Below are 26,187 nucleotides of genomic sequence, written 5' to 3' on the forward strand. Positions count from 1 at the left end.
GAGCTCCGTAACGCGACTGCTCACTTGTCAAATTTCAGGCAGATCCCACCTAGATTGGACTCTGATGCAAAAACACTGCAGCCGAGGTGATCTGTGGTAAGTTATGTTTCATTACTAGGCTTTTATTTGTGTTATAACTGTGTGATCACCGGCTCTGCTGTGTCCTCTGTCCTCCGTCACATTAACTGTCCATTGAAGATTCAACACGAGGTTTTTGATAAGTTTGTGTCAGTTACTCAGTAAAATAACTCGTTGGCTTATCAAAACAGAGTAGCTCACACTCACTGGGTTTTATCTCGTGAATTTGCCTCGTGGTATGATAGCACAGCGTATTTTAATAAACGAAACTTGTGCGCACTGAGGCTGCTCTTGTCCGAGCGGCGGCTGTATCCAAATGCCGAATTTAAATCTCACTATCACATTGTAATTTTACACAGCGATCTTTGTGGTCACTGACGTTTTAAAATTGGAGGTCGTCGAACTGAAACGTGTAATATTATAATACCTGTTTCATATAGACTAGTTTACTGTATAAAAATTGTCCTTACTTACACTCACCAGCCACATTATTAGGTACACCTTGCTGGTACCGGGTGGGACCCCTTTTGCTTCAGAACTGCTTTAATTCTTTGTGGCATGTATTCAACAAGGTGCTGGAAACATTCCTCAGTGATTCTGGTCCATATTGACATGATGACATCACACAGTTGCTGCAGATTTGTCAGCTGTACATTAATGATGAGAATCTCCCGTTCCACCACATCCCAAAGGTGCTCTATTGGACTGAGACCTGGTGACTGTGGAGGCCACTGGAGTACAGTGAACTCATCGTCATGTTCAAGAAACCAGTTTGAGATGATGTGAGCTTTGTGACATGGTGCGTTATCCTGCTGGAAGTAGCCATCAGAAGATGGGTACACTGTGGTCATAAAGGGATGGACACGGTCAGCAACAATACTCAGGTAGACTGTGGTGTTTAAACCATGCTCAGTTGGTACTAAGAAAATTTCTCCCACACCATTACACCACCGTTGAACCGTTGATACAAGGCAGACCAGGCAACGTTTTTCCAATCTTCTATTGTCCAGTTTTGGTGAGCCTGTGTGAACTGTAGCCTCAGTTTCCTGTTGTTAGCTGACAGGAGTGGCACCTGGTGTGGTCTTCTGCTGCTGTAGCCCATCTGCTTCAAGGTTGGACGTGTTGTTTGTTCAGAGATGGTCTTCTGCACACCTTGGTTGTAACCAGTGGTTATTTGAGTTACTGTTGCCTTTCTATCATCTTGAACCAGTCTGGCCATTCTCCTCTGACCTCTGGCATCAACAAGGCATTTTTGCTCATTGGATATTTTCTCTTTTTCAGACCATCCTCTGTAAACCCAAGAGATGGTTGTGTGTTAAAATCCCAGTAGATCAGCAGTTTCTGAATCACTCAATCCAGCCCGTCTGGCACCAACAACCATGCCACGTTCAAAGTCACTTAAATCACCTTTCTTCCCCATTCTGATGCTCAGTTTGAACTTCAGCAGGTCGTCTTGACCATGTCTACATGCCTAAATGCATTGAGTCGAGGCCACATGATTGGCTGATTAGCTATATGTGTTAATGAGCAGTTGAGCAGGGGTGTCTAATAAAGTGGCCGGTTAGTGTACACTTCCACACAATATGTAAGTATTGCTTTGTATTGGTAGGATCAGTTTTGATCACGCATGAGGAAGCTGTCTGTCTGTCTCTCACACACAGATCGACACATTCAGACATAAAAGGCAGCAGTACAAAGTGGTCCACTTAAGTAAACAGCAGTGATGCACACACACTTCTTTGACTTTCCCTTGACCCTATGTTTTCTCTTTTCTTGTGAAATACTTAAACCTCCGCATGCCTCTAAAATCCTTCAGATTAAACAGTCTGAGGTTCAGCTGCTCACAGCTCATGCCTACACAGAGGCCACAATCTGTGACAAGGGGTCACAAGTGGACATTGATGAGTCAAAGCCAAAACTGGTTGGGAATCACTGGAACAGAAGACCAGAGGGTGAATGGAGAGATGGAGCAAGAGGGGAAAAAAAGAAGAGAAACTACTGTAGGTAAAATGTGAGGAGATGAGTAAAGAGAGAAGGGGAAAGGAGAGGGGAGGGAAAGAAGATCAGAAAAGGATCACAGGCAGGGGAGAGGCGAGAAAAGAAGAGAAGTAGAAGGAGAGGAAACGAGGAGGGAGTAGAGTTGAGAGGGGAGGAAGAGGAAGAGATGGGAGAGAAGAGGAAATAAGGAAATGGCAGTGTAAGAATAATGAGAAGAAATTTTGACTCAGCACACATTGAATATCCAGTTTCTTAATTTGTCTCTTCTTTCCATCAGTTCGCACGTGTTATTAAAGTCTCACCTAAAGCTGTGTAAGATTTAAAGGGATAGTGCACCCAAAAATGAAAATTCAGCCATTATCTACTCACCCGTATGCCAAAGGAGGCTCAGGTGAAGTTTCAGAGTCCTCACAACACTTGCGGAGATCCCAGGGGAGAGGAGGTAGCAACACAACTCCACCTAATGGACGCTGACGGCGCCCCAGATTCAAACGTCCGAAAACACATAATTGAAAGCACAAATTCTTTACAGGAGGATACAATGAGGCTAAAAACAGAGTTCAGATGACGTTTTTCCAAACAACTTTTTATGTCGGGGCTTCAGGACACTTGGATCACTATGGACGAGCAGTATGGAGATATTTTGTGGTTTCAGTTATGTGTTTTTGGACATTTGAATCTGGGGCGCCTTAAGCCTCCATTAGTTGGAGTTGTGTTGCTACCCCCTCTCCCCAAGTGTTGTGAGGACTTCACCTGAGCCTCCCTCGGCATATGGGCAAGTCAGTGCTCACTTTTTTTCTCTAATGACTTCTGCCCTGTCTCTACGTATCCAGATATTTTTGTGTATAGTCAACCCAAGAGCCCTAAAATGACTCCAAACGCTCGTTTTGCAGTGTTCACACAGACAGCGTGGACGCTGCAGCGTCGCTGCAGAGCTCCCTGCTGCTGTAACTACTGTATTTCAAGTCACTACATTACAAGCCACTGAATTGTCAACATCATGGCCCTGCAAATATTTCACAATAAAAAGCCTTGTGGTAACAAATTGTCAGTGGACAACAGGAAATGTTGAGTCACAAATAAATACTTATAAACATTGAAACTGTGGCAAAAGTTTGCACGATGTCAATACGAGTATCAAAAGACCGTTTTTACAGCTGATTTGTTGCTGAAAAAGCGCATCACACGGATAAAATAGGCGAGATGTTACGCAGCTGAGCAGCAGCTGAGATAATCTGTGGTCCCGGTGTTAGCTGTCTATCTGTGAAGTGTACAGGCTAATGTTTCGCTTTGTAAAACACTGCTGATTCCCATTCAATTTAAGGATGTAGAAGCTCACTCAAACATACTTGTGATGCTGGACATGCAAAAGTTTTCCTTCCACTCTTCATCAACAACAATCACACTCTGAAAAGTGTCCCACCATCTGCCAGTTCGACCAGTCCTGATCCAAAACCGGCAGTTCTAGTGGACTTTAAACCCCGGACGCTGAGGAGGAGCAAAAACAGCTGGTGCAGCAGAGGCCTCCGTTTCTCTGTGAAGTGGTGGGTTTAAGTGTAAAAGTAGTCATTCGACCAAGCAGTACAAACAAAACACTAGCAAACCCATAGTGCCCCATTGTTACTGTTGTTTCCAGCATTTGCTTATTGCACATTGTACTGTAAAAACATGGCGGTACAACATGGTGATCTCCATAGACTGGGACCCATGACCTATGTAGAAATAAACGGCTCATTCTAAGGGAACAAAAACACTGTATTTATTTATAGGTGATTGTACATGAAAGAAAACATACTTATTATATTATATTATTTATGCCAATTTGTGCTTCTGAAGGTAGACCGGGTCATCCACTAATTGGAGGAGCAGCGGTTCGATCCCCGGCTCCTCCAGTCTGCATGTTGAAGTATCCTTTGGCAAGACACTGAACCGCAAATTGCCCCCGATAGCTGCTCCATCAGTGTGTGAGTGCATGTGAATGGTTACTGAGTAGCAGGTGGCACCTTATATGGTAGTCTCGGCCACCAGTGTGTGAATGTGTGCATGTGACATGTAGTGTAAAAGTGAGTGGTCAGAAGATTAGAAAAATGCTCTACAAGCGCAGTCCATTTACCATTTAGATCCTACACACTGGATCTTTAAATTGATGTGTTAGTCAGCTGAGTAAAAATATTCTAACCTCTCGTGACCTTCTTTCTCTTTTTCTGTCTTTCTGTATGTGTCTGGGGAAGCACAGGAGCTTTTTATCAAATTGGCATACATCCACTCTAATGAAGCTTTTAAGGCTTTTTATTCTATTCTTCATCCGGACAATTTGGCAGATAATTACATGCAATTGTTTGGACTGCTCCCTGTGTGGGAAGAGGAGTTAATTGGAGCTGATTTGTGTTTAGAAGGGTCGTGACACCACCTGTCAGAACAAGATAAATACACTTAAACATGCACAAACCTTCCTAAAAATTCATATTGTTCTCTTTGGGAGCTGCAAAGTCTTCATTATGTTTTTTTTTTGTTTTTTGTTTTTTTTTTTGCTCTAATCTCTCACTTAGGGTAAAATGACTCATTTGCATGTGTCCATGTGAGCACACCTTTGTACGTTTATCTTTGTGTGAATGCAGATGAAGGCAAACCACATTCAAAAAACGTTCAGTGAGAGCGTTTGTGCTTGCACGTACGCATGTGCACAACGAGCTTGTAGGAGTATTGATCAAACTCAGGCTAATCTGTGAGCCCTTGTCAGTCTTTGTAATGAAAAGTGTGGAGGCAGAGACGTGGCAGGGATGTAGCCCCGCTGCAAATCCGTTAATTGAACAGCAGCAGAGGAAGCAGACTCCCCGAGGGGAATAAGACTGATGGATCGTCAATTAGCTGATGGTGTATCTCTCTTCCACTTTTCTTGTTTGAAAGTGGAATCATTTGGAAAGAAAGGAGAAAAAAAACATGCCTGTCGATCATCTGTCTAATTAATGACCAGTACATTAACATAATGAATCCTCTGTCAGCCATCTTCTTTGGGACAAAATCACATCTGTAGATTTTTAGCATAATTTACTGGGGCTTTATAATCAAGGCTACATAATGCTGTATGTGATGGAGCTACTGATGTTGCAGCTTTTCACTTTGAAATAACATTTATAAAACCTCATTCAAGACATTCAGCATCCTCATGCACATTTGCTTTGACTGACATTTTCCATTTTCTAACAGAATGTTTTACATGCTGTCTTTTTTTGTCTCTTTTTGTACAGTGGTTTTTAACTGTTATTGATACAGAGCTGCATTTACCGATACCAAACAGTTGCCACTTTCTAATAAGTCACCCTTTACCAAGACTAAGGCATGGTCTGCACCTATACAGATATTTTTGTGAACAAGTATTTTCTTGAATGTTGGCAGGGAGAAAAGGAGGGGGAGAACCACACAGACGGTTTTTTTTTATTGTTTGTTAGAGTCACATTTACCAGCCCAGGCTGTTGTCATAAACTGTTGGTATGATTTAAACATTTCTGTATTTTGAAAGGCTGCGTTCACTTGAGCAATGCGCTGATGGGAGACAGTATGTATGTATGTATGTATGGAGACAGGTTGGGGTGGTGGACAGTTCACAAAAACCTCCATGTTTTGGCCTCTTGTCCACACGCAAACAAAGTTTTAGGTCACTAAAAGGGGGATTTTTGAAAACGCTGATGCAGATTTAGTAGCTGTGAGGACATGTAAAATGGAACATGTTGGAAATGATGACATAATCTCCTCAATTTGCGCATGCCCATTGTTGCTTTGGGTAATGAGCATACACTAGAAACAACAACAACAACAACAATGGCACACCTGAGTCCCACGGGTCACTAAAAAGTTTGATAGGCCCAGGTTCAGGCTGAAAATGTGCGCTGGTTGGCCTCGGTCGGTTAGGGCTCAGGCAGCAGGGAAAAAAAATGTATAATTTTTTTTAGATTAACATATATTAATTAAAATGAAAAATAAAAAGTGAGCAGCCAGGCTCTGTGCTGGGTTCTCTGTCTTTTCTCCCGGCCAGAGCAGGGAGCTCCTCTGGCAGGCAAATACAGTGTGGAGAGTCCGTGATCCACCATGCTGGCCCATTTTCCGCTGGTAATGTGCGTGGCTTGTGCTGCCACACAGCCGGGGTGTCTTGAGCAGTACGAGCTGACTAGTGCTTTTTGGGGGGGTTGGGCTCAGTATTTTATGTGATGATCTCAGACAAGCTGGGTTCAGGCTTCAACTCACCTTTGGTTCGGGTTGTAATTCCTTTGGCATTTTGAGAACTCTAGAAGGCATCAGCTGCACACAGTGTTTTCGCTCGACCTCAGCATCTGTGGTTTAAAGTCCACCAGAAACTACAGTTTTGATCAGGCCCATGCCAACCAGCAGATGGTGGGACACCTTCCAGTGTAGTATTGTTGTCAAACAGGATTGGAAGGACAATGTTTCCAGTGCATCAGTCATAAAGCATGAATTGAATGGGAATCATTGATGATGAGATCTCAGGTAAGTGTTTTGAAAGAGGTAACGTTAGGCTGCACACTTTGCTACTGTAGTGATGAGGGGAGACTGCTGCAGACAGTGAATGCTGGCGAGCGTTTTCAAACATATCTGTATACATGTAGGCAGTGCTTAAGAGGCTACTGCCAACCTAGCAGCTCTTAAGAAAAAATACTACAGTAAAATGAATAAAACTCAGGATTATGATACCCTTTGACATCTCCTGTCATACTGGAGTATTAGTTTCTTAAGACTTTTAATACAGAGCAAACAAGACCTCAGCAAATAGGCAGAAATAGCAAGACTGAAAAGCAGTTTACCATGAGTAAGCACAATAAGAAAAATACGCTATAGTTAAAATGCTCAAAATTTAGGACAGTTGCACTCTACTGACCATTTTCATTTCATCTTCCCCATATTTGTTCAATTTTTCAGTTCATGAATTAGCTTGAAAATGACCGAATGAATACTGCCATCTACAGGCGACATTTAAGGTGGGCCGAGAAATTCCAATCGGAAGCTGTGAATCGGATCACTGTAGATCTGCCACAGCCTTCGAGAGCAATGGTGATGTTACAGAGTCAAAGAAAGTTATGTTTTACGTCGTGGCAACAAGCGCATAATCATTGGGACTCCAAGGCAGCCATAATAAACAACCGCCTCCTATCAGGTACGCGCCAGGCTGAATAACTTCCGGGGCACAGAAATGAGAGAGATTGAATATCAAAATAAAAAAAAAGGGATCATTTTTTAAATGTTCTATATTTGACCTGCGCACTAAATGAAATATTTGAAAAAGAAGTCGAAATCCGTTTTTTGTTGGACATTGAAAAACAATTAATGAAATAACAAATCATTTTTCCATTTTATTGTTTTTTAGTTCTTAATTGAAATTCAAATGAACGAATGGTACACGGACCTACGTAGTCAATGTTTTTTTTCCTAAAGCTAACCACAGTAACGTTGCTTGCCTAAACCAAATCCGTTGTAATATTACGTTGATTGCGTAACTGTGCGTTAAGTACGTAACGTCAGACGTGGGGCGCTTATTCGTTAGATATCATACGAACAATCCTGTAAGTGCCATTTATCAGTGATAAGTTTGTTTTATTTCAGTCATGTGACTTGCCGTAATACAGAGAGAAATATATTTCATTGTAGTGTTAAAGACATTTTAAATATGTGAGGTTACTTTGTATCTGTACATTTGGTCTCTGTGAATCTTTACATCAGTCCTTTGCGGCTACCGAACATATGTGATGAAGAGGAAGTGAAGCTTTTATTGTGAAAAGTTGAGTTTGAGAAAATAAACGACAACAGTGGAGCAACACAGTTGTTTTAACGTTTCGTTGATGTTGCTACTGAGCCGACTCAACATAAACAATGCAGACTAAAAATAGCCACTACACATTCTATGAGGATACGTTGAACAGCCGCGACAACATTGCGACAGTGTGAGTCTGTGTGTGTGTGTGTCATCATGGCAAAATGTGGTCTTCTCGACAGCTGTTGTTTTTGTCTTTTCGACTAATTTGCCAGTTGTTTATATCTCTGTTTGTCTGTGGACAGATTTTTGTCAGCCCGATAACGTCGCAACCAGGCAAGATGCAGTCCGAAGATGGGTGTGTTCTGATTAAGGGCACCATAAGTAGTGTTCTTTCTTCTTTTCTGTACCTGGTCTGATTAAAAAAAACAACACTGCCTCTCAGTGCAAGTCTTAATGTTACCTCATGTGGGAGACAGCAGTGATATTTGAGATACAGATACAGTGTGATTCAGGTGATGGAGTGTGTTTGAGGCTGTGTGAGTTTTTTGGAGGATAGAGGTGCAGATGTTTTTGTGCCCTGTAGCATCAGATGGTTGATCAGGTGTTTGTGTGTGTGGAGTTATGACTGTGTAAAGCATGTGAAGTAAAGTTAAAGAGATCACTTTTAATGTGCAGTCAAATCTCCAGGCTCAGTATTAATGGCAGCTCGGTGAAATTAACAAGAGTGAGTGGGCAAAAGCTCTTAACTGCCACAAGATGTTTGCTAAAATGCTGTGCATATTTATTCGCAGTGTCATGAAAGGTGTCCAAACACGACCAACTTTTTAATTACAAACCAGATAGACTGAAAAAGTAACAATAAAATGTCCTAAAAAGCACTCATTGAAGGTAATTATCATGATTTGAGCAATCAGCGTGGATTCATTTGACTAACTAAATGTTTACCAGACAGGCATTTGTTTTAATGGTGACCTTGTTGTCACTCGATCACATCAGCGGGTTGTTTGCACTGAGCTGTGGCTCGTACTATTATGAGGTAATTACAGGCATCAATAGAGTTTTCAGTGAGGAGGAAGCGGCCCTTCACCCTCAGTATCAACCATATAATCATAAGAGGCCTCTCACATGAACAGAGTCAACAATACAGTTGCTGCTCTACACTGCTTTTAGAAAATCCAGCCATTGAAATTAATTCAAAGGCTGAGTGGTTGGTTGTGAAATATGTATTTGTAATGTGTTTGATCTCTGCACATTTGCTCTTTTATCTGTAGGAGAGTTTTATCAGGCACTAGAAATGTGACCTGCTCAGGCTCAATATATGCTTGTTACACTTGGGAGAATTTGTGACTGCAAATGTGTCATTTCTGTAAAATCACAGCTGTAAAAGTGTGGAAAAGGAGTGGTATATTACATTTAACCTCATTTAAGCTTTTAGTATAATATAATCACCCCCTGTAGGCTTAAAAGTAAGCTCTACTCAGTTTGTATAGCTTACTCCTTGGCCAAGCACAGCAACTGAAGCCAGTTTGAATTCACAACAGGTAAGATGAAATCCAATAGCAACCCAGAGTCTCCACAACTGATCATAATCCTGATGTTCCAAACAATCATCACCTCGCCAATATATCTCTCATTACAATACTTCCTGTGACACTTTGGAGTCATGATCAAAACATCAAACCAAAGGCACTTACATCTCACCGTGGAAGCACAGATGCTGAGTCGATAGTCGTAGATGAAAAAAGGATGAATGACTCGCAACACTGCAGGACTCTGCAGAAAATAATTATTTATTGCACTGTGACGTATGTTTCGAGCTGTACGCTCTTCGTCAGACTTGGAGTTATGAGCAAGCATGTCATGACAGTAGTGTATTCAGCAACGTTGTGGACAAATGAGTGTTTGGAATAGAGACCGTTTTAAGGTGTCTTTCGGCTGCTAGGAAACAACATCATCATTCCGCTAAAACTTCCAGTCTAGCCACTACTGCACAAAAACGCTGAACTTAAAATCCTCCTGAACTGAAGTACCCACTGTGGTAAATGGCAAAATTTGTTACAGGACCTTGCAGCTCAATGGCAGGTTGTAAGACAAGGTACAAACTTGATGTCAGAAATTAATCTACTGCTTCCCTAAAGAAATGCACCAGCGCAAAGCGTGGATTGTAGCAATCAAAAGAAAGAACCAGACACGATCTGGGAACTCGAGGGTCTGTAGCACTCACTTCATCGCAAGTAACACAGCTTATTCAAGCCAACAGCATTACATCGTTGAAGCTAACAACTGTTAGGGCACAGAGGCAGAGAGGAGCATTTGTATTTGTTAGTGCTCTGTGTCCGTCTTGTCATTCCATTCTCCAAAAAATTAGCAAAATGACCAGTAAAAAAATTAACACAACAAACCCTGGAAAGGCCAAAATGAGTTTCCTCTGTGGGGTGGTTGGGCTCAGCCCTAGAGATACGGTTAGGAGCTTGAACATCCGGAGGGAGCTCAGAGTAAAGCTGCTGCTCCTTTGCTTCGAAAGGGGTCAGTTGAGGTGGTTGGGCATCTGATCAGGATGCCTCCTGGGCGCCTCCTGTTAGAGGTCTTCTGGGGACGTCCCACTGGTAGGAGACCCCGGGGTAGATCCAGAACATGCTGGAGGGATTACATATCTGGGCTGGAAAGCCTTTGGGTCCCCCAGGAGGAGCTAGAAAGCATTGCTGGAGAGAGGGATGTCTGATGTGCTTTGCTGGGCCTGCTGCCCCCGCGACCTTGCCCTGGATAAGCGGATGAAAATGGATGGATTGGTTGGATGGATGGATGGAGACCCTGATGTTTCCTGGGTGTGTCCAGTTCTCTCTTTTGACTGCTGCAATCCATGCTTTGCGCTGGTGTGTTTCTTTAGGGAAGCGGTAGACTTTAATTTCTAATGTCAAGTTTGTATCTTGTAGAAGAGAACATTCTGCCATTAAGAAGCAAGGTTCTAAAACTCATTTTGTTATTTCCCACAGTGTGCATTTCACTTCAGAGGGACTATTGTTAAAAAGTTGAATGTTCCATAAGCTGTTTTATTGCCTCCATGCTGGTTGTTGTGTTGTCCGTCTGTATGTCTGCCCCATTCCAGTGAACACAATATCTCAAGAACACGTCAAAGGAATTTCTTCAGATTTGGCAAAAACGTCCCCTTAAACACAATGACGCACTGATTGGATTTTGGCGGTCGAAGGCTAAGAGTCAAGGTCAGTGTGACCTCAGAAAACATGTTTTTGACCATCACTCTGGAGCCCTCATGCTAATTATGACAAAACTTCACACAGATGTCGAATAGGATATAATAACGAGGTGATAACATTTTATATCCAAAACATCAAGGATCAACTTCACTGTGACATCATAATATTCTGCATAAAACACTTTCCTGGCAAAGACTCAGTGTCATATCTCAGGGATAGAGGGGGTGACATTTGGTCAGATACTGAAATGTTGACACTAATCTTGGGTGTCCACCTTGAAACTGTGCTGATTGTGTAGATCGTCTGTGCTGCCTGTGGGAAGATGGATGTGAAGCAGCCATGTTGACATGGATAAACTTGACCGGTGCGCAGAGGCATACTATTGCAGGGCGGTAATTCTAGCCATTGCCTGATATCTGACAAATGTCAACTTGTTGCACCCTGTTTTCATCTTCAGTCAACTCTATCTCAGTGGAGTGGGTGGATTCAAAGGTCTGGATCCAGGCAGCTGTTTTCACGCAGTAATGGCTGGACTGGAGGTCTCGGTGGAACAACAATGTTGTTTCCGAGCAACTGAAGCACGTCTTGAAACAGTCTGTAATGAACATATGAATCAATGGTGGTGAAGTAGATAATTTTGCTGAAGGGGCAGCCATGGCGACTGTCGTCATGAGTACAGGCACTTTTAGCCAAGGCATAAGCAAATGCTGTTTGAGTACACAACACACACTCACTTACAGTGTGTTTTATCAAGAGACAATACTGTTGAGGTGTTAAGTTACCACAAATCCTATTCTAAAACAGAATGTGGCTGGAGTCACAGATTTTACTCCCTATTCATTTCAGGCTAATGTTTTCCCTGCCAGTGGCTAATTGACCCTGCCTTGTTCTCTTCAAGCAGAGTTCAATCATGTTTAGCTCTGACACAGAAGTCTGGCTCTTATGTGTGATAGAGGAGGTGGGATTTACCTCATATATGAAACACACATCATAGTAATGCAAGCTGTAGAGAAGCAAGGCTGCTGCTAAGCTGCAGCGAGTGCAGGGATATTAATAGAAGGTGGTGACAATGTCTGATAAAAACTTGCTGTTGTTATGGTTATGCTTACAACCTGATGTACACTCTTTTGTCTTAGGCTTGTTGCTAACCACATGAGCACATTTCAGAAGACTAAGTCCGTGCATCAGGGTGTTCCAGACAAAAAGCCATTGACTACATTAACAAAAATATTCCAGTATTTTTCCCTTATTCTAAAAAAGACAATATTTCTACAAAGGTGTTTACATGGCTAATGAATATTAATATTTCACTAATATTCTCATTTACATGCAGCCCTGCATACTCTGATTAAAGTGCATTTATCAAAAAAGTATGGAAAAAAGGACGGCTGAAGCTGCTTGTGGCATTTGGCATCAAAATAGTATTTCTTTTTTCAGTATTCCACCAGTAACAGACTTATATATGCCAACACAGCCTCTCTCTTTCATTCCTTCATCCTTCTTCAACTGGTTGGTGTTACAATATTCCCACATAAAACCTGTTGATATCCAAGTCTCTCATAATGCTCAAAAGTAGGTGTAATTCTTCTTCCTACCAGAGAAATGGACTTTTCTTTTGGGGATGCATGTCTACCCCACATCCTGCCACAAACAGGCAAGAGGCGGGAACTATTGTAAAACTCCCAACTGAGATGCATATTCTGAATGCGCTGTACACATGTCTAAATAATGTTTTTAAAACCTGAATAATATCAACATACCTCAGGTTTTAAATCTTAAAATGCTACATTTGGGAAAAGGCCTGATTCAGCACATCCATTTAACGAAATATGCTGTTTACACGACCTCTATCAAATTCATAATGCATGTAAGTGTAGACATCATTAGCCATGTTTCCATCAGCCTGTTTAGACGCACATCTAGAAGTATCGCATTGGAAAATTATGATGGAAACGCCAAAATTCGAATTAAAATCCCCTGATTTGCACAAACTAAAATACGCTTGCTTTAGCCGGGTTTTGGTTGATTCGAAAAAATGTTGATTCGCAAAACGGGAGATGGAAACAGTTATGTTCGAATTAAGTCTGACGTAGTGCACTTCTCTCCATGGTGATATCCACACTCCGGGTCAGGAGGGCGGTAATGCATTTACAAGCTGGTTGCCAACCATCAGAAAACGTAGAAGAAGAATGTGAGACTTGTTTTGTTTCCGGTTCTGCGGAAAACGCAAGTTCGTAGTTTTCACCAAAGTCCGTACATTTAATGGAAACACACAGGATTCGTATTTCTTTTAATGCACATTTCCCAATGATTCTAATCACCTTTGGATGGAAACAGCTTTTGGCACAGAGGAATTCTTGCTGCAACCTCCTCTATGAAACAAAGGAGTAAGACATCCCAGTAACCTGCCGTGTTTAATTAAACAGCACATCAAAAATCATTAATTTAAAGTCCCCTCTACAAATATTCCACTGCCTTGAAGCATTGTGGGAGTTGATTCTACAGTTAAAACCTGAATTGACTATCGGCTTTCTAGGGGCAGTGCAACAAGTTTTAAATGTCATGGCTGGTGTGTTTGAGGGGGAAGGGGAAGGACCTAAATGCAGATTTTCAGTGATTCAGTGAAGTGAAGTCAGCTCACAGGCAGGTAAGCAGAGAGACAGGTACATGTGGCCAGAAACCAGAGGCATGAAACAAGCCCAGCAACTTAGAGGCACAACTGGAAATGAACCAATATATACACAACTTGGCCGATTGGGGAAAATGGGAAGCAGGTGTGTAGTTCAGTAGTGAAGGCCAGGTAACTGAAGGGCTGATGAGGGAAGTGGGAACAGGTGTGTGGATGGGCGGAGCAGTCAGGTAATGGGGTGAGGAGGGGAAGTCCTATGGCCTCTGGTGGATGGATGGAAAATGACAATGAAGGAACCTCAGGAATGGGGAATGTGGCCAGAGAGGAGGACAGAGAGACAGACTGTGACACTAAGCACCACACTGACATCATCTTATAACATTAGCATCGACTGGAGTCATATTTGTCTTTAAGGGCAAATCTAAGTCCAACCAAAAAATTATTATTGCTTTATCGCACTATATTCACCAGCTACATGTAGTTGCTCACAGACAGTTTATCTGAGCTTTTATTGCCAAAAAAGTTGCCTGTCACAGTCAGGAGTGAGGCTAATGAGAGTGGTGAGTGTGAACTAAGACAATGAGCTAAAGGACACTAAAATAGATCTGAGGGAACCTGCAGAGTCGAGTAATAATTCTTTGTAACATTACACATAGTAATTTAACCCACTGTTGTGTAAATATATTTCAATCAGGAGTGATACAAGAAGAATACAGAATATGAGTGTACAGACTACCATATAATTTGTGCTGATTAAGATGTAAGATAATGAAGTCTTTGGCGCTTGGACACCAGAGGGAGACATTTTGTCATCAAGGGACATGTGAGCAGTAGCAAGATAAACCCCCCCATAGAGTCCAGACACTGGTGGAGGTGGCTGCTGACTCTATGGGCTGCTGAAGCGGATGGGGCTGATGAATCTGTAAAGACTAGGTGGTGATGGGGAGGTGGAGAGCACGCACGACTGCAGCAAGAAAGAACTACGGCAGTAAGACACAGCTCTGTACTACATGCTTTTGTGTTTGATTTCAGGCTCACAGGATGGAGTTACATTTCATGTGAGATTATTTTTAATCCAGCCTCTGGTTGTTAATATTACAATTTAGCTCCTGACTGGCAACTTTAATTTAATGAGCAGGAACAGGTGCAAGAAAAGTGGCATCAGCCCCTCAACACTAGTGACATCAAAGGTTCAGTGATAACTCTAGACCTACAGTATCTGCACTCAGCAGATGGAGAGGACAGCATCTGCATACACACATGCACATATCGCACACATGTACACTCACGCAAGGCTTAATATGTGCCATTGTTGCCTTTGTATGTGAATGTAAAGAGCACGGGCTCTTCAATCAGCATTCATTTGGACTCTCTTGTTTGTCTCTTTCATTTGCTCCATACAAGGCCTTTTGGGCCTTTTCTTGACCTTACATCGCCATAGCAACATCTCCCAGGAAGTTTTTTTCTTAGAGCTGGTCATAGAATGGCAGACAAAAGAGTTGATGTCCTCTGGGAAGACAGATTGTCTGTCTGCTCTATTGTGAGGGTTAGAGATTAGAATGGCAGGTGTTGTGCTGCACATCCTGGAAATCAGGAGCACAAAAAGAAGTGTGTGTGTGTGTGTGTGTGTGTGTGTGTGTATGTATGATTAAGTAATCTGTACAGTGTGTAAGGGAGTTCTTGTCTTCAGTAGGATGTTTCTTAACTATATATACATTTTTTGTGCTTTTGACAAAATTGTTATCCTGCATGTCTCTTCTTCTTCTTCTTCTTTCTTGTTCTTCTTCCAAGGAAATCCTACTTCCCATGCGCTAAAAATCACCAAACTTTGCACAAAGGTCCAGTCCCATGCCAGACTGCCTCAGCTGCAAAAACAGGCCAATAGTCCTGATGGTGGCGCTACAGCAAGCCTCTAAAGTTCAGTGAAAATTCACAACAAATCAACCATATGTGCTACAGATTTGCAACTTTCACCAAAATGTAGCCCCAATACTGAAGAAACTTTTGTACATTTAAACCTATTGCAAATTATGAAGTCCATCACTACTACTGTAAAACTATCTCCTCCCACAATTTTTGCTCAATTGACACCAAACTTGCTACAGAGCATCTTCAGACTGTCCTACACAAACAATCCACACAGATTTTTGATTTATCGAAAATTGAGCCTACAGTGCATCAAAATGTTTGACTGTAAACGGTACTGTAAACATATACATGCAAATTCTTGCTAAATACATTTTCAATGTTCATTAAAAAAAATGACAAAATTTTGGAGTCATGGTTGATGATGATTGGAAAATATCAGAATTTTATCTCAAAAACTGATTTTTTTTTTTTTTTTTTTTTTACAGCATTTTGAATTTCGCTCTCGTGAACAATTGGAGTCAATGCAAAAATGGCATTTTTAAACATCAGTTTGAAACAGCCGTTTGAAATCTGCCTTTACACACTAACAGCTGCTGTCTTGCACACAGGTGTCTGGCTTAGTCAATTTGTGAAGCTACATGTGACATTTCTGTTTGCCAATTAGCTCAGTGAGATAGAGGATGGGTCTTGGTGTTGAAGATTGTGAGTGCAAGCCTCAGCTCGTGCAACATTTCCATTTGAGAAATCTACCCAAACTTTTCATAAAGGTCCAGTCCCATGCCAGATGTCCTCAACTGGAAACACAAGCCAATAGTCCTGATGGTGGCGCTACAGCAGCCTCTAAATTTCAAAATTTTGAAAATTCATAACAAATCAACCATATGTGCTACAGCTTTGGACTTTCACTTTGAAATTTGCTTTTCCATGGCATGGATGGCTACTGTCTGGCACCCTGATGCTTGGCTTAGTCAATTTGTGAATTCAGCTAAGGCAGAACAGACATTCTAATGTGAAAGTCCTATGTTCAGGCATCATGCTATGTGGATTAGAGACTACTAAGGTCAAAATAATTATGATCCAGGGAGTTTCGCGGAGAGACAAATACTCTTTATCAACACTTTACCCTGTTATCCCTTGTCTCTTTTCCCTGTTTATTTGGCTTAGCTATCAGTCAATATGCAGAGTCTATCCAATAGCTACTTTTACATTTATAAAAAATGTTTTCATCTTTGTCACCATGGATAATGTTTAGCTTTAAGCTAGATCAGACCAGTTTGTTCATAAGTGCTAGCAGTTAATGTTATTCTTACTTTTTTGTTGAGTTCTTTCCTTTGTATATTATGAGTCTGATCACTTCAGCCACTCATCCACAATTTGAAGGGCATGCCATAATTATATGATGTAACTTCTATGTTGTGATATGCTTTGTTTTAGTGTGTGTGTGTGTGTATTACATTTTTCACATGGACTTTTACATATACCACACATTCAGTGTTTTATGATGAAATAGATTATGACTTCTTAAGAAAGGGACCACTGAGCTGCTGGTTTAGTGCTGGGTCAGACATCAGTGTTGAGCTCGTTGCTCAGAATTGCCTAAAATTGCCCGGCCCCGACCATTGCTGTGCAGCAGCTATAATTGTACCTGAGATCAGGTTGTAGAAAAAGGTTAATTTATGTGTTGTACATTTCAGCTCTAAGGTAATTCTGCCCTTCAAAGCTTAGACCAGCTGGTCCAGGGATGCAGGTCATTTAGTGATAAACCTGTATCGCTGTCCTGCAGGCCTGCATTGTAATTATTCGTGGCATTTTGTTTATGTTCATTTTCTTATGCATATTTAATCAGTTACAAATGAGGTTTTCCATTGAGTCTCTTCATTATCACTGCAGGACTAATAAAGGACAAAGGTCGAGCAAATGTTGTTTTGACATGTAGTTTTTAATTGAAAATGTATTTCCTATATATGCGGTTAAAAACAATTTACCTATATTTTAACTATGTATATGAACTCAAATGTGTAGGTTGTTGAATTTTTTTTAGAGCTCAGGAAATGCATAAAAAATAAACTCAAAATAGACTCTTCAGTCATATTCTCACACATTTAACATTTCACATGTCATCTACTATTACAATATTGACACAGAACATACAGTCCAACTAGTCACGTATAATGTATTATTCTGAGAGATTCCTTTGATATGCACATATGAAATATGTATGTCTTGTCAGTCCATGTGAACTAAGCACCTTTATATTTATGACCCTTGAATTTATTTATGTGAGACACAAAATTCAAGTGGTTTGTGGTGCGTGTTGTGTGTTAGCTGATTTTTAATACGCTCGCAAAACCACCTTCAGCTTTTGATATTGTTGGTTCATTGTGAGGACTTTCTATAAGCTACTTTCCTAGAAAAAAGAAGTATTGCTCAATGCTTGCAGTGCGACACTCAGGTTCACTTTGACTGGAATAACAGTCAGTGACTGAAGACAAGTTATCATTTGGTTCCTTCCTCAGATTCATGAGCTTTTAGCTTCACCCCAGCTGGCTACACACACCTTATGAAATTGGTATTTGGTTGACTTTAGGTTGTGACGTCAGGTGACTAAATTCAATGTCAGGACAACGTCTAATGTCATCAATTGGTGTAGAATACTGACGGCAGATGACATAATGTTTTGCTGGTTTTAGGTTGTGCTGTTAAGTAGCCAAAATCAAACGTCTTCCAAATGTCTTATGCTGACGTCATCTTGACCTAGAATACTGACATTTAGTTGTAACATATGGAGAACAAAACCCAATGTTTCGTTTCTAGACAATGTGAAATCCTAAAATCGGTAATAAACCATCATCAATGCCATTTCCATTCCAACCAAATTTTAACATCCGTGCCAAAAAATAACATTGTATATTTAATGGATTATGTGAGTGTGTGTCCTTTTAAGTATTAGGTGGCTCAGGTCATCTCACAGCCGCATTTACGTTTTGTAATTAATGCCCTTACCTCTGGCTCCTGGCCCTTACATTCAGCCTAGAGTAAACACAGATTCATGCACCATGATTTGAACATGAGTTTCTTTGTTAGCTGACCTTTAGTTTGAAATAAAACCAAGATAATCAAATACCTAATTTTTGTTGCAAAATTAAAACCTATTCTAAACAAAGGGAAAAAATGACATTGGTTGTTTAACTGAACTGTACAATATTCTCCTTTATGTGTTGCTGTAGATAATGTCTCTGATTTTATTGTATCGCACACAATTTCTATGTGCATCCTGTAAATTATTCTTCCTGCCTTTTTCCCTCTTCTGTTCCCATCGTCCTCCTATCAGCATCAATGCATTTAAGTCAAGGTTGTGAAGGACATGCCTCTGTTATTTTTTCCCCGTAGGTCAGTACATTTTGTTCCTAACAGACCACCAATTATTAACCATCGCTGTGAGGGATGAGGGTGTGCCTGTGTGCGGCATGGTAGTTATTAAGAAGGCTTCATAAACAAGTCTTGTACTAATAGAACTAAATGCGTTATGTTTTTGTTCCGGTGCAGGCTTGTTTTTGTTGTGACGGAAGGAGGGTTGTTAAGCTGATTAGAAGTTTAGTATGCTACAAGCTTCACCGGTCTCATATTGGAGCAAACTTTTAAACTTTTGACTGTCCCTGTCATCATCGGCAGCAGCCATTTTGACTGCAAACACAACTTGACAGATTTTTAGAAATGTGTTTGTGAAGTTGTGTCTTTGTTTGTCATCCTCTCTCCCTCTCTGCTAAAGACTGTGTATATTTTCTGAGTTTTAATGTCTAATGCTGCATTTTTACCAGCTGCGACAACTTTGAGACAGCTGGAATTAGGGCTGGGCGGTATGATAAAATTTTCATATCACATATTTTTTTAAAATCATATCGGTTTCACGGTATTTGACATGAGGGTAGTATCAGTAATATCTCATCTAACGCTTGGTAATAAAGTGAATAAGTATTTCACAAAATGTGAAACTACACCTTTAATGCATTGTTTAGATTGCCTTTGTGCATGAAATGTGCCTAATTAACTAACTTTTCTTTGCCTTGTAGGACTGTTGACCCGTCACTGATGGGATCTTATCAACTTGTGTTGCCTCACGTTCCTTAAAGCCTCCATGGAGCTCATCCAGGCCACCCAGCTGCCTCTGGAGGCCCCTACACCTACGTGGAGCAACAGCTTCAGTCCCCCTTACTCCCATTTCCTGCTCACCTCCACTACTTCTGAATCGCTTCTTGGATTCAGCCCGAGTGACAGCTCTTTCCTCTTTAACAGCACCTGCCAGAACTGCACCAAACCAGAGCCTGGATCCCTCCCTGGCTTGGCTGGAGTCTTCATCCCTCTTATCTATGGAATAGTGTGTGTTGTTGGCCTCATAGGTAATACTCTGGTCATCCATGTTATAGTTAACTACACTAAGAATGAGTCAGTCACCAACATCTACATCCTCAACTTAGCCATTGCAGACGAGCTCTTCATGCTGGGCCTGCCCTTTTTAGCGGTGCAAAATGCTCTGCTGTTTTGGCCCTTTGGCTCTCTGATGTGCCGTGTGGTCATGACAGTGGACGCCATCAACCAGTTTACCAGCATCTTCTGCCTGACCGTGATGTCAGTGGACCGCTACCTGGCTGTCGTGCACCCCATCCGCTCCTTCTGGTGGCGGCGCCCCCGTGTAGCCAAGGCCATCAGTGCCACAGTTTGGGCAGGGTCCTTTGTGGTGGTGCTGCCGGTGGTGGTGTTTGCAGATGTGCTGAAGGACGATGGGAACTGCAGCATCGTGTGGCCTGAGCCAGCAGAAGTGTGGAAGACGTCTTTCATTGTGTACGCGTGCACTGTGGGCTTCTTCTGCCCCCTGCTGGTCATCTGTCTGTGCTACCTGCTGATCGTCATCAAGGTATAGCATTTACAATAATACATATACAAAAAGGTTGTTCCAAACTACAGTACCCAGGAGCCTCATCCTCCATTGCTACGGAGACAAAATCAGAGAGGTTGTAAGTTCAAAATGTTCATTGTTGAATTCGTAAACAAAACACAGAGCTGTAGTTGCTAAATTAACCAAAAATTGATCCAGAATCCAAACGTACACATTAACAACCTACATTAAATTATTATTATTTCGACCTCCTCCACAGTCACCATGTTTGTTTGTTGGTCAGAAACTTTTGACTCCGCCCTCTAGTGCCACCTAGTGGTTGTATCTATACCAACATACAGGATGCAAGGAAGTATGGGGGTGGTGACAGTGTCGTTTGAAATTAAGGTATCTATTTTTGTACATAAAGGGAGTATAAATGACCTTAAAGTTTTTTTGCACACCAAGTTTGTATTCTTTTAATTCCCTCATCCGATAAAAATTGTTACACACAGAAACCTTACATGCTGAGTACCATTCGTTTTATTGTTATTTTTTCCTTACGAAAATTCAATATGGGGCAAAATGGAAAGACACTGTCACCACTCTCTGGCTGCATCTTGCATTTGGCACAGTGGCTACCTGACAGGACTGAGCTGTCCTTCCTCTCTGCCTCCACATTGTTGCTCTCTTTTTTTCTGTCTGCCTGTGGTCTTCATCCTCTACTCCTGCCTCCTCTTTGTCACCATCATCCACCTGAATATTACTATCTGACCTATTGAAAAGAGGCTGTCGGAGTTGCAAAATGATACTCTGCTCCCTGTTCCTTTCTCTTTTCCGAAAACTGTTAGGACATTTTAAAGTGAGCGTGTAAACGTGATTGACACATGAAGTCATATATTTATTCTTAAACGTGCGACAACTTCAGACAAAAAAAAATAGACTTGATGTACGAAGGCCTTTACTCCCAAAACCAAGGGTGCCTGAAATGGCTCATGCCATTTCCCACCTCTGTTGCACTGCAGTGTTTTAAGTCAAAATTATTTTTGTACAAAAAAAAATGCTGTTTTTGGTTATTCGCCAATAAATCTCTCCAAATGAAGCTGCATTGCAGAGAAGCCCTTTAATGCAGTAACAGCTTTCATCACGTGCTGCACAAACACATCGGTACACACTAATATCCTATATAATTGGACTGCTCTCTGCTGGTATCACTAATGATGTTGGAGGGCACTTGTAGTGAAGCAATATTTGTACAGAAATAATGGGGAAGCACACTGTGCCGCAGTTAATATATTATGATTCTGTGGAAAAACATCCACCACAATATACGACACAATAAAGGCTACATTCCCCTCAATACTTTTAGAAATAAACATTCTTTTTTTATATACCATAAAGTACCATCGATACTCTCATCAATAATGTGTATTCTAACTAGAATTGCTGCCTCGCAGTTGTGTGCCTCCGTGAACCAGTAAAGTTGCAGTTAGAGTTTATATTCATGTCTGTGAAAACATTGAAGCTTCACGTGTACACTTCATCCAGACGCTGTTTATAAGTGTGCAGGCCTATCGTCCATGGGACAGATGTAAAGCTCTGGGTAGCCCTGCTTTCGCATATTCATCAGACCGAATATTTACAGAAGACGGGAAAGATATCTGTCAACTGTGATTGGTTTGTAACGTGACTCCTGTCTGACTGTTGAGCGTGGTCACTTCCTGTGTCTGTCCTTTCAAATTAAATTCCCACACGGTCCAGTCATACAGGTTTTAATTTATTTTGACAAGGCGCAACTCCTAATAGAGTTTCATGTTTGTTTTCTGCGACTAAATGACCAATGAAATCTTGCCGAAGAATGACGTTTCTGGGCGACTAAGGATTAGCTGACTACCAGGGTGCAGTCCTCGTAAACAGAACGTGTTTCTTTGTTTTATTTATTCTGAAGTACTAAAAAATGACAAGAAACAGCAAAGTATATTCCCAGGAGGAATGTAGCACATGACTGTCAACAGTTTTCATACAAACTCTTTCTTAGGTACAATGTGGTTTGAAGATACATTCACTTTTATACTGGGTTCATAGGAAAAAATCTCAGGTGGGGATGACTCAGAACCTTGGCACACAAAAATACTAATTGAGAAACTGATTTAAGTGAGCTAAGCCTTTATGAGTAAACATGTGTGTTTAAATAAGACAGGTGAAAGTTCTTTATCTTTTCTTTCAAAGGTGCGCAGTGTTGCAAAGCGGGCGCAGGCCACGTCCTCTCGGCGCAGGAGGTCGGAACGTAAAATCACCAGGATGGTGGTTGTGGTGGTGGCAGTGTTTGTGTTTTGCTGGCTACCATTCTACGTTCTGAACATCGTCAACCTCCTTGTGGTCCTGCCTGGGGACTTCAGGGGGCTCTACTTTTTTGTTGTCGTGCTGTCATATGCCAACAGCTGCGCCAACCCCATACTGTACGGATTTCTGTCTGACAACTTCAAGAGAGGCTTCAGGAAGGCCCTGTGCGGAGCTTCACGCAGGGTGAAGAACAACGACAGGGCCGGCACTGAGGTACAGCGACCAACAGAGGAGTGGGGCGGCATTGTGCTCCAGGCACAGAAAAGTGAAGGAGTCAGCAAGGTGCATAGGAAAGACTGTGGTGAAAAAGAAGAAGAGGAGGAAGTCAATGGAACAGGAGGGGCCGTACAGATGAGTGAAATATGCAAAACGTCACAAAATGGAAACCACAGTGGCGTAACAGAGGGCTCAAGGACACAGGTCATGCAGAGAGATAAACCTGATCCAGAGCACTCGAGTCAGAGTGTCAAATATGGAGAAGGCGCTGAGAAAGGCCCAGGCTCTGATCCTGCTGAGGCAGCGTCCCCTGTGGCCAGTAAATGTAGAATCAGCAGGTCAAAACCTGACGAATCCCTGGACAATAAGTCTGTGCTCGAAATCAGCTCCTTGTAACAGATGATGTGAGTTCAGTGGATTTTGGTGCCACTTAAAGTATTTCTCAGACTTTTGAAACAGCTGTGAATACTACAAACAACTGTGGGTTACAGATTACCGGCTCAGTGTTCATGTGAAGTGACTGTTGTCTTAAAGTTGTGGTCGGACCTTTTGCTTGGCTAATATTTGCATTATGTAACAGTCTGCCAATATCAATGCAATTGTTTTTGACATGGTGTGAAAATGTAAAAAAAAAAGATATACCTGACAAAATCTAAAATCAGGCACAGTGTCAGCCATGTTGGATTGAAACACTGGCTGTAAGTAATGTGAGGTAGTGTTCAGTTATTGTTGCAAGCAGACCTGCAGAAACACTTGTATGGTCAAGACTGATTTAGATTTTTTGTTCTTGATTTCTCACTTGATTGTGAGACCGTTTTGCCAACTGGTCTGGTCCCTTTAAAGGACAACAATGGCCACTTTCAAAATTCATGTATGTTTCTACTTTGGTTAAAGACAGTCCAAAAATATTTGTAATCATAAACAACTCTCGCCCAAATCCATAAACTGGAGTGCTAAAACTCAAATCTGTGATGGTGGCCATGCCACCTTATGCTGCATCAGAGATGGACCTTCTCTGGACAAGACCAGAGAGAAAGGCACTTTCTAAAGTCTCCAGTTAGGAACCACTGATCTAGATGACACTGAGAGCCCCCAGGGGAATGTTCTGAGTATATTGGTACATTTTTTTGTTTCAGAGCTGAGAACACTACAATCGAATGAAGCTCATTTGGGTATAAAAAAGAAAACAAACTTTCTGTGGGTCTACAAATGGCCTGTGGAGCAGCTCCACACGTTATACCCCATGACATCACAAGTTACTTACTTGATTTCTGGCTTTGAGAGAGAGTAGCTCATGTTCACAAATACTGACTGAACTTTCCAAGGCAATGGAGATAACATGTTGGAATTCTTAATTTCAGCTTGTGTTCCCCTTTAAACGGACAAAAGACCAGACTTTACACTATGACGGTCATCCCAGGTTAATGTAACCCTGATAAATACTTTATCTTTTTAAATATTATATTCTGTAACAATATATATTTATTTATTGCTGTCATGTTAAAAAGGACTGCCACAAGGACTTCTTTTGATCAGGAACATCATGTTCTGAAATGGCTAATGCATTGTATGAATCATATCCCAGTGGGACATAACTAATGACCCATTGTGAAATGAAAAATGTCAGCTTTGTTTACTTTATATTCTTACTAAAACAGCCCACAAAGCTTAATTGTTGTGTTTTCAAAAACATTTTACTGTCAGCTGTTTAGTGATTTTGTCGAACCTTTCTGTAACATCAGTACTGTGCATGTGTGTACATCTATGGTGTGCATACGTCCATGGAGCGGGACATCAGTGTAACTCTGTCGCTGCATTTCTTCAAAGCAATCAAATCTTTTCCCCATTTAAAAAGGTCCAGTATGAAGGATTTAGTGGCATTTAGCAGTGAGGAAACTTCTCCCGTGTGCTATGCGTTTGGGAGAACACCACAGTGGCCAGCATGAAAACTCAAATAGCCCTATATTGAATCAGCGCTTGATCTTTTTGATCTGGGTGATCCAAGTGTCCTGAAGCCCCGAGATAAAAAGTTGTTTGTAAAAACGTCATTTGAACTCTGTTTTTAGCCTCGTTGTAGCCTGTAGTTACCCTGGAAATCCAGAGTTCTCGCGAGAGCACAATTTGAATTTGCTCAGCGAGTCACTCTGGCAATCAGTAATGATGCTCATTACCCATGCCGTTGGAGCCGAGCTGCACCAATCACATCGGTGTATCTGATATAGGCGGGCCAGAGGTGAGCTAAACAGATGACGACAGCGCTGAGACGACGAAGTCCGGAATCAGTCAGTAAACATTGCAAGATGGCTACGGATGAACACCAGTTGTTTGAAACGGATTTGGCCGCTACAATGAACGAGTTAGACTTGGCTTTTTCTCTAAAAGAGGAACAGAAGACAGCGCTCAAATCTTTCCTTTGCAAGAAGGACGTTTTTGCTGTTTTGCCGACCAGATACGGCAAGAGTCTAATCTACTAGTTAGCTCTGCTGGTAGCTAAGCTCTGGATACGTCACCCCGTGTATTGTTCTGATTGGTCGTAGTGTTATCCAATTGCGTGCAGTGATATTTTCAAATGCATGCTTGGTGCCGCCCCTCGAGTTGGGGCATTTTCATTACTCATAGCCAGACCCTAAATCTTTCTAGATTTGGGTCTGGATTTCCAGGCCAGCCTGCAGTTGTAACTGCCTCTCTGTACACCGTGCTCACGTGTGTGCGCGAGACCGTGAGACATGGGCACCGCATTCATGTGTGTTCACGTGCTTTCGCTGGTCTCGCGCACAAGCGCACACACATGAGCACGGTGTACAGAGAGGCAGTTAGAGCTACAGGCTACAATGAGGCTAAAAACAGAGTTCAAATGACGTTTTTACAAACAACTTTTTATCTCGGGGCTTCAGGACACTTGGATCACTACAGACGAGCAGTATGGAGATATTTTGTGGTTTCAATTATGTGTTTTTTGACGTTTGAATCTGGGGCGCCGTAAGCCTCCATTAGGTGGAGTTGTGTTGCTACCCCCTCTCCCCTTGGATCTCCGCAAGTGTTGTGAGGACTCCAAAACTTCACCTGAGCCTCCCTCGGTATATGGGTGAGAGGGTAATGGCTGAATTTTCATTTTTGGGTGCACTATCCCTTTAAGGTTACAGAAACACTATTCTTACCTTCAGGTAACTGAAAAAACTAAGATAAACATTGTTATAAACAT

The 26,187-nt window shown here is 41.7% G+C and overlaps 1 protein-coding gene across 1 annotated transcript; it reads left to right on the plus strand.

Annotated features, from left to right (window-relative positions):
* si:zfos-169g10.2 (somatostatin receptor type 5) lies at positions 1 to 25,579 on the plus strand. Its single transcript, XM_049570951.1, has 3 exons — positions 1 to 96; positions 19,624 to 20,465; positions 22,656 to 25,579. Exons 2-3 carry the CDS (start codon positions 19,689 to 19,691, stop codon positions 23,379 to 23,381), a joined length of 1,503 nt encoding a protein of 500 aa, XP_049426908.1. The 5' UTR covers positions 1 to 96; positions 19,624 to 19,688; the 3' UTR covers positions 23,382 to 25,579.
* The last annotated feature ends 608 nt before the right edge of the window (positions 25,580 to 26,187 follow it).

This window comes from Epinephelus fuscoguttatus, linkage group LG3 (genome assembly GCF_011397635.1).
Source record: "Epinephelus fuscoguttatus linkage group LG3, E.fuscoguttatus.final_Chr_v1".
NCBI lineage: Eukaryota > Metazoa > Chordata > Actinopteri > Perciformes > Serranidae > Epinephelus > Epinephelus fuscoguttatus.

Coding starts and splice junctions, on each gene's coding strand:
- si:zfos-169g10.2 (XM_049570951.1), top strand. CDS start 19,689: ATGGAGCTCATCCAGGCCACCCAGCTGCCTCTGGAGGCCCCTACACCT. Junction 20,466..22,655: donor ACCTGCTGATCGTCATCAAG/GTATAGCATTTA, acceptor TTTCTTTCAAAG/GTGCGCAGTGTTGCAAAGCG.